Consider the following 8,438-nt stretch of genomic DNA (forward strand, 5'->3'; position numbering starts at 1 on the left):
ACCTACGCAGGACTAAGCCACGCCCGCTCGGAGCTCCGAGAGTGGAGATCACAATCTGCTGCATATGCAGGAGGGGGCCTTGGAGCCTCGATCTGGGGCTGCTCTGGATAGGCCTGATTAAAAATCCTCCCAGCTTGAATACCTCGGCGCCCCTTAAATTCGTAAAACTGCGTATAAAAACAACAAATGGCGGCTTGTGCCGGAAATTGTGGATGATCTGGCGAAGATGAGCCGCACTTCGGACCATCTGATCAGGCGTCTGCTGCAGGCAGCCCCGTCCCGGGAGGGGTCCTCAGCCGGCTGGACTAGAAGACGAAGGGGGCGTCTCCCCAGCTTCTGCGGCGTTGGTGGCGAGCGGAGCTGGAGGCAGGCTGCGGCCGGGACCGCGACGGTGGCGGCGGCGGCGGCGCCATGGCGGGGCTCGCAGGTACCGTGGCCTCAGCCCGCGGGGGGCGGGATGAGAGGCCCTCCGTGCGCCGCGCCGCCATGTTGTCCCTTCGGGGTCACCTTAGGCGTCGCCGGTCCCCCACGGAGGTTTTCCTCTGCGCACCGGGCGGGCGGGGGGGGGGGACCACCCCTGTCCTGTGTCAGGTGACTGCCCCAGCCCGAGCCTCGCAGGTCCCTTCCCGGCCCGAGGGTGGGCCCCTGGACGCCCGGGTTCTCGCTCCCGCCTCCAAGGTCAGCGCCCTTCCGGGATGGGGCAGGCAGGTCGGGGCGGGGGGAGCGGGGCTGGGGATCGCGACCACCACCCCTGCGGCCTGGGTCCCACGGCAGGGGCCCAGCTCGTGAGGGGCTGTCACTCTTTCTCCTCCACTTCAGTTTTTTTTTTTTTTTTAATTTGAAGGGACGTGGGGAGAGGGAGAGAAGGGCCCCGGGCTCCCGCTTTGATGACTGGGATGTCAGGACGACGCTCTGCTGTGGGTCGCAGGCGCTTCTCACTCCTTCTCACTTTACATCAAGTTTGGACACCCGTTCCCTTTCTTCCAGTGCGCGGGGAGTGGCCCTCAAGGGCAGCTGAAGGAACGGAATGCCTGGCACACTCATGGCCTGGAAAGGAAGAATAATGATAATAAGAAAGGGATAGCTGCTTTTTCCGTCCTCCTTCCAAACCTCCTTTAGTTTCCTTCCAGGCCTCTGTGTTCCTTTTCAACAATAAATGTTGGGAAACTGGGTCTGCCCTAGCAAAGAAACGGCCTTTCTGTTTCTAGGTTCGGATCGTCTGTTATCCCTTTCAGGGAACTGGTGTGTTGGGGACAGCTTCTCTGCCCTTCCTGATATGGTCCAACCATCCTGTCAGCCTTCTGGACCTCAACACCAAAGACAGGACCAAAAAAAAAGTTCCAGTTTAAGTGCTAATGCCAAGTGTTCAACCTCCTTTGTTTCAAACCAGAGATTAATTTATGTCAAGCAGATCTGTTAAAAGATTCGGTTGCTGGAAGCCTGGTCAGTTTCCAATGACTAAATTAATTCTGTATCTGAAATTAGTCTTCTTAGAGTTGCTGCCAACAAACAGTATAATCTTTTATCTGTAATATTTTTTTTTTTTGTTTTTCAAAGAGAAATCTGGGTTAGGCTGTACCTTTTTGTTGTTTTCCTATCTTGAAACACATGCATTCCATTTCAAGCCTGTCACTGTGTGATATACCAAGGACCATGTGTTGCCTGCCTCTCTAACTTCCTGCTCTGGGAATGTTCAGGAATCTGGATCCTGCTGGACTATGAGCCCTGTGGAAGGGGGAAGGGGAGGTTACAGGGGATCCTTCCCAGAAAAGATGATGACATGTCTCGGGGGCATGTGGAGAAGTCAAAGGTCACTTCAGAAAAAGAAACTGTTTTTAGACTAGTGCTGTATGCATGTGTACACACATTTAAATCTCTGGAGGGAAGTTAACTGCAAATTCAGAATCTCCCTTGGGTGTTGGCTCCTAAAGAGAGATACAGGTTTGAAAATAGATACATAGTATATGGCTCACAGCAACACCCTCCCCACCCAGCCACATGCTGTACTGTTGCTAGTCCTGCCATTGGAAGCTCAAGAAACTTGCCGCCTCCTTTCCCCCAGAACAGACATCCCTTTCTTCAGTCACCATTAAGATAACCCACAGATTAGCAAGTGTCATATAGCACCCCAGACCTCTGAAAGTTTGATACCTAACCCCGAACTTCACCAGTTAGGCTTAGAAACTAACATTCTTCTCATGCATTCGTCCCAAAGGTCTCCCTGGGTGCTGGAGTCCCACAAAGCTATTCCTTCTCTTCACAACCCATCTGCTCCGTCCTTAGCCTTGTGGGGGCAGAGTCTTGAACAACTTTTAGGGAAAGGGGACACTTAGCTCTGTGTACCGAGGGCTTTGCAATAAAACAAAGCACCCCATTTTTCTCTCTGAGAATAAAATGTTTTAATGGTCTAGGTTGTGAAAAACATTTTATAAGGAAGATGTATTTGGACCAAACTTCTAGACCTGGCACAGGGATGGAAAGAGAATACATTCCAGCATTCTTCTCTGCTGGGTTGTTTGCTACAGAACAGGAGGGTTTTGGAGTGGGGAGTGGACATTGCACATTTAGGTCCACCCATGGGGGGTATAGCCCACCAGGGTAGCACTTGCCTGGAAGTCTTTTACCTCACCTACCACACTCAAAGCCGGTGGACTGATGGAGGAAAAGGGCTTTGCCGAGATCGTCTGGGATCCTTTGGCTGCCAGCAGCCTGCTGCCTTCTTGGGGTGGGTGGCGCACAGGAGGTCCGGTGTCCAAAGCAGCCAACCCTTCATGCTGCGGCGGTAAACTTAGCTGCAGTCTAACTTAGTCTGAGGTTCGACCGCCTGGGACAGTGGGGTCGTGGGCACATCCCTCAAAGGCTCTGAGGAAGGGCCCACCTTCACAGAGAACACATGCTGAAGTAGTGCATGCTTCTGTGGGTTTAGTGTGGCAGGCCACAGAAGCAGCCAGTCTCCGGGCCTGCTAAGATACGGCTTCAGGAGCGAGATGTATGGGCATTGCCTGCTGATGAGTCACCCTGGGACAAGAGGAGACCTGCCTCACCTTGGCCACGGTAGCAGCTGTAGCCACCCACTAAGGAACATAGTGTCTCAGATTGCACATCCCACCAGAGTCCTGATGAGTCCTGGTGCCACTGTGATAGCAGGTCATTTCTAGTATATGGGGTGCCTCGGAGTCTTAGGGGGCCCAAGGAAGAAGAGCCGAAAGTGAGAGGTGGCACCTGACGTGGCTAAGTGGCCTAAGCTTACTTGGTGGCAAAGCCAAGACCAGACCAAGGTCTCTTCCCCTTGCTCCCACAATTCTCTGATGCTGAGCAAAGTAGGTCTCTTTAGAGGTGCTGATGGCTGGTCTGAGAAACTTCAGGGACCTGCCTAGGAGAGGGAAACATGAGCAGGGTCAAAGGGCATAGGTGTTTCACCCCATGTGACAGCTGTGACTAAGGGATTTGAGAAATTGTCAGGAAGAGAGATTTACGGCCTCCCAACTCCCTCCCGTGGTGTCGCCCCAGGAACAGGTGTGTAGTGACAGGGACAGATCAAGCCAGAGATGGAGCTGAACAGGTGGTAGGGCCTTTTGGTGAAGCAGTCAGCTGACCCCACACAAAAAGAGCCCTAGCTCTGAGGAATTGGGGGAGCAGTGCAGCCAGCCCACTGGCCTGGTCCATGGCAGGGCCTGGGAAGCACACCCCGAAGGACAGAGGCCATGCTGATGTAGACAGGGCACTGAGCGGTGGGGAGAGCATGCAGGAGAGGGGTTTCTGGGTGTGGCTGGGGCAGGGAGACCCCAGAGTCTAGCAAGACCAGGCAGGATGGCTGTAGTGGTAATAGAGAATTGGGCTGGGGGGAGGAGGTGCCGCACCACACCGGTCTGTTCATTGTCCCACCCTGCGAAGGGCTCCTTTCATTGGGGCTCCTGGATGGAGCTGGAGTATCGCTTTATGCCTTGAATTCATCCCCGTGGTCCTCGGTACCCCATTTTGAGGGCCACTCCCACCTTTTGTCTCCTCTCATCTTTCCCAAAGTGATCATGTGTGTGGCCCCTCACCCCAGGGCCACAGTGAAAGTACCCATCTCTGGAGGGGGGAGGGCTCCTTCTGGGACCACTGGTGTGCGCTCTCCTCTTTGGGGGGAGCAGTCCTTTATCTCAGGACTGGGTGTCTGTGCCCCCCCCCCACGTAGTGTGCCGCCTCTGCAATGGCTGCATGGCCCAGGCTTAGAAGTGTGTTGCCGCCGCAATAGAAAAGGCACAAGAGACATTTTTTGGTGCGCCTCCACCGCCCCGCAGGGTCCGGGACACTGCGAGATGGGGGAGGTACTGTTTTTTATTTTTTGTAGAGGTGGTCCCTGTCCTCCAGGAGCTTACAATCTAGCTGGGGAGACACAACTAATGCACACTTAAACAATCAGTACAATTAGCGCTTACCACAATATTAACCACAACTGCGTGAGACCAGGGAAAGCAAGATCAGTGAGGGGGGGAGTGCGGAGAATGTTAAGTTTTAGTAAAGGTGGGTTGTTTACTTGTTAGATAGGTCCGAATCAAGTGACGCGTAATGGGGAGTGGGGTGGGCATGGGAGGCCGTGAGGACAGGGGTAGTCGGGGGAGCAGGGGCAGCGAGGCTGGAACGCGCGGCTGTAGACAGGGACATCGAGAGGGCCCACCATCTGTCTTAAACCCCTCTTCCTCCCGCCCATGCCCTTCAGTCCCGCCAGCTGCTCGCGCTCGGCGCCTTCTCTGTCGCGCCTTCTCTGCTGCACGGAGATGAGGGCTTCGGCCGGTGGTGGCGGAATGTCCATTCTGCTGGCTGGTGTGGTGTGTGATCTCCGTAGTGGGGGCCGCTGGCATTGCCATGGCTTCGGGGCTTGGGTGGTGCTGGCCCGACTTGGTCCAGATCAGAATGAAGTGCCTGCGCCCGGATCTCGGGGTCTGCTCCCCCTCCCTCCCCCGACCCTGCCTGCGGCGGGACCCGTGCGAAGGGGTTGGGAGGGGATCTAAGTGTCGTCGTCATTTGTTGGTGCTGCTTCTCCGGGGGCTACCAGCCCCTCACTGACCTTGGCAAATGCTCCTCTGGCGAGGGAGCACAGGGGACCCCCCGTTCCTGCGCGGCGCTGGCTCCCATGCTGGTCGAGATGCACAGGAGCACCTGATGTTACGGCCGCCCAGGGCTGGGAGCTGCGGCCTCAGTTGGGGGCCCGCTGCCTGCGCTCCCCCAGCACCTGCCGCCCGGTCCGGGACACCGTGTACGCCAGCTTCTGCAGGGAGTACCTGAACACCTGCGTGAGAGAGCAGGGCCGCCCTTAGCGAGCGCACCCGCGGCGCATCCGTGCCGCTGCCGTGCCGCCGCGCCCACCCCCTGCCCGGCCGCCTGCCCGCCAGCGTGGCCGGGGCGGCGGGCGCGGGCGCAGCGCGGCCAGAGCCGGGGCGGCCGGAGCGTCTCCAGCCGCGCCGAGGGCGGCACGGCAGCGGGCCGACCGGACCACGACGTAGGTGTACCTCACTTCTCGCAATGCGCTGCGTCCCCGGGGGGTTTCGAAACGCGAATCCTACCCAGTAAATGCAGCATTCCAGGAACACCTTGAAGGGAATATGCGATTCCTTTGGCAAAGGATTCCTCTTTGCAGGAATTCTTCCTGCAAAGGGAGCTTTTCGGGTAAATGATTTTATAGGCAACGCGCTTTCTTCTGATTAATTTTTATGTAAAGCTCGTTTGCCTTTTTCTTCATAGAGCGATTTGTCCTTTTTTTGCAAGCACTTTTTCCCCTTCCATTTGCCCTGCGAAGGCCTTTTTCTTTTAATTATTTTATTCAAAGTGTTTTTGTCCGATTCTTTTTTTTTTCTATTAGCTCCTTTGTCTGTTTTTTTCTGCAGTGCGCTTTTTATCTAATGCGGTTTTTTTTTCTACCAAGTGCTTTTGTCTGATTTTTTCCTGCAATGCGCGTTTTTCTTTACTTTTCCCCGTTGACTGCTTGTTCTCTAATTTGTGAGGTTCTACTTGTGATTTTTATTTTTTCTGAGAGGTGCCTTTTTCTAACTTGTCCTACCCCGCAAGCGCTATATGTGTATATGTATGTGTTTTTTTTTTTTTTAATCCCCGCAATGCGCAATTTAAGGCGGAATTTTTCGCTAGGCGAACCGTAAAGTCTCACCACACACAAGTGCCCCGCCTCCCTCCTTGGAGTCTGGGTGTAGCGGGGTTTTCTTACCACGAAGGTCTCTAAAAGCCTCAGCGATCGTCTGCACGCTCGCCCGCCGCACCCGAGCCTTTGTTCGCGGCCGGGCGCGGGCGCACGGGGAGGTGGGCGCGGGGAGGTGGGCGCGGGGAGCCGCCGAGGGCGCGCTGCCGCGGCGGTACCGGGACGGGCGCGATCGCGGCAATCGGGGCGGGCGGGACGGGAGGCGGCAACCGCGACGCGGGCTGGCGGGCTCGGGGTGCGTGCGTCGGAGCCAGGCGCACTTACCTGCAGCAGCACGCGGAAGATGTACCAGCCGATGATGAGCAGTTCCGCCGAGGCCGCCGCCACTGCCGCCATGGTCCCGAGAGCGGTGGGTGGTGGTCGAGAGCGAGGTGGCTGCCGAGCTCGCCGGTCTCTGAGTCCGCTGCTGGGCGCACTGCCGCAGCCGCGGCGGCCGCGCCTTAAGTACCCGCCCGCCACCCGCCTGCGCATGCGCGCCCGGGGGTACGCGCGAGGAGGGGCGGCCGGGGGCGCTCCTCATTCGCTGAGAGAGAAAAAAATAACCCATCTGCTCTTTCCACACCGACCCTCGCCTCCCGTGACCCATCGTAGCCCCCTTCCAGAAGATTCCACCGTGCCCGCTTTTGAATTTCCATGTAAATGGGGGGAGGGGCGTCAGGACTCCGGGTACGTGGGGGCGAGGTAGGGGTGCAGCCCTCTCCCCGGCCCTGCCGACGGATTTGAGCCCGGGGTCCAGTGCCGCGCCAGAGCGCGCCTCCCGCGCGGACGCAGAGCCAAGTTAGCGAGGGACCGTCGGTCCTGGGCGGAAGGTGCGGCAGGACCCAGCCGCGCCCGGGACCGTGCGCCTGCGAGCGCCGCGGCCGCGCTCGGCACCCGCCTGCCGGGGATGGGAGGGCGCGGGGAGGACGGCGCCCTTTGTGTGAGCAGCAGCACGCGCGGCCGAGAAGTGGTCGGGACGTGCGGGGTGGACACTTCCTCGCGGGACGGAGCGTTTCTCCCCGTCTTCCGCCCCCTCCCCAGGCCCCGCGGCTCGCCGGACCCCGGCGCTCGGCGGCTGGAACACCGAGCAGGGTCCTGGGTGGCCGCCCTCGTCCCCATTTCAAGGCGAAGCGAGTCCCTGGCTTGGGTGGCGCTGGCGGAGCCGCGGGGCTTGCACGCCCATGCCTCGCGGAGTGTCAGCCTCCTGGTGGGAAGACCGGAATCGGTCGCCCGCCCGCCCGCCCGCCGACTGGGCCGCTAGCACCTCTCCAGCACCTCTCTCTCCTCGCTCAGGGGCCAGCTGACATTTGCCCCTACTGGGTAGGAGAATTAATTTTGATTAAAAACTCATGGAAGTCAGGTTCCGTACAGTGCCAGCAGCAGTGGAGATGCAAGGATCCGAGCGAGTTCAGTTTAGACATAGTATAGTGATTTTTTTTTCCACATTGACTTTCCAAGAAGTTTCCTGGTTTTGGCAAAATGACACTGTTGCTTGAAGAAGGCAAGCTCGGCCCAGGCTGCCATCTTAAAATATCTGATGCAGCCACTGCAGGGAGGGGAACTAGGCAGGGTCCCCTGGTGCCCATGCAGTCCCGCAGCGCTCTCCGCTTTCCCACAGCTAACTCCGTGCAGGAGTGCAACGCAGCACCCACACCGGGAGAGTAGCTACAGAACCCTTCTTTGCCACGTGGGGGCACAGCACTGAGCCCGTGGCAGTTCTGTGGCAACCACAGGGTGGTATTGTGAGGTCTGGGCCCTTGGAGGACAGACCGCAGCCCCAGGAGGTGATACATGATCTCTGCCGGGCAGGGCCCAGGCAAAGCCAGTCCTCTGTGCAGACCGTGCCAGAGTCCTCCCGGTGCTCCCCTCCCGGTGCTCTCCAGGAGAAGCCCTGCGGAGACCCCCAGGAGGCTTTCTCAACTGGTGACTTGGAGAGGAGGAGAACTTCGTGGGGGGTGGGAGGGTGAGATTTACATTTGCCGATGTTTACCACCATGTGTTTTTCCAAATAAGTATACATTCTGTGCCTGTTTTTTCTTTTTCTTTTTTTTTTTTGTCTGTCTGTCTGTCTGTCTGTCCTTTGTCTGTTGTGTTGACTTTTCTCTTCAGGATCCCTGCTGCCTTGGTGATCCCAGGCTGACAGCCAGAGAGCACAGCGGCTCAGCTCCTGGAGAGAGGGTTGGCGAACACGGAGGGCGGCCGCCTGCACCCCCTGGCCCCGGTTCGGTCGGTCCCTGCGGCGGTGCCCTACCCGGCAGAGAAC

The 8,438-nt window shown here is 57.8% G+C and overlaps 1 protein-coding gene across 4 annotated transcripts; it reads right to left on the reverse strand.

Annotated features, from left to right (window-relative positions):
- Positions 1 to 5,045: 5,045 nt before the first annotated feature.
- Positions 5,046 to 6,532, reverse strand: NNAT (neuronatin; the record flags this gene model as incomplete). 4 transcript variants are annotated; one of them, XM_080716401.1, is made up of 3 exons in its annotated part: positions 5,046 to 5,275; positions 5,501 to 5,576; positions 6,461 to 6,532. In XM_080716401.1, the coding sequence occupies 3 exons, from the start codon at positions 6,530 to 6,532 to the stop codon at positions 5,046 to 5,048; spliced, it is 378 nt and encodes a 125-aa protein (XP_080572527.1). The 4 variants fall into 4 exon arrangements, with proteins under 4 accessions (XP_080572527.1, XP_080572529.1, XP_080572528.1 ...); XM_080716403.1 differs by having other exon boundaries at positions 5,183 to 5,275; positions 5,550 to 5,576; XM_080716402.1 differs by having other exon boundaries at positions 5,183 to 5,275; positions 5,496 to 5,576.
- Positions 6,533 to 8,438: the final 1,906 nt, after the last annotated feature.

Source organism: Muscardinus avellanarius (genome assembly GCF_963383645.1).
Source record: "Muscardinus avellanarius genome assembly, chromosome: 19".
In the NCBI taxonomy this organism is placed as follows: Eukaryota; Metazoa; Chordata; class Mammalia; order Rodentia; family Gliridae; genus Muscardinus; species Muscardinus avellanarius.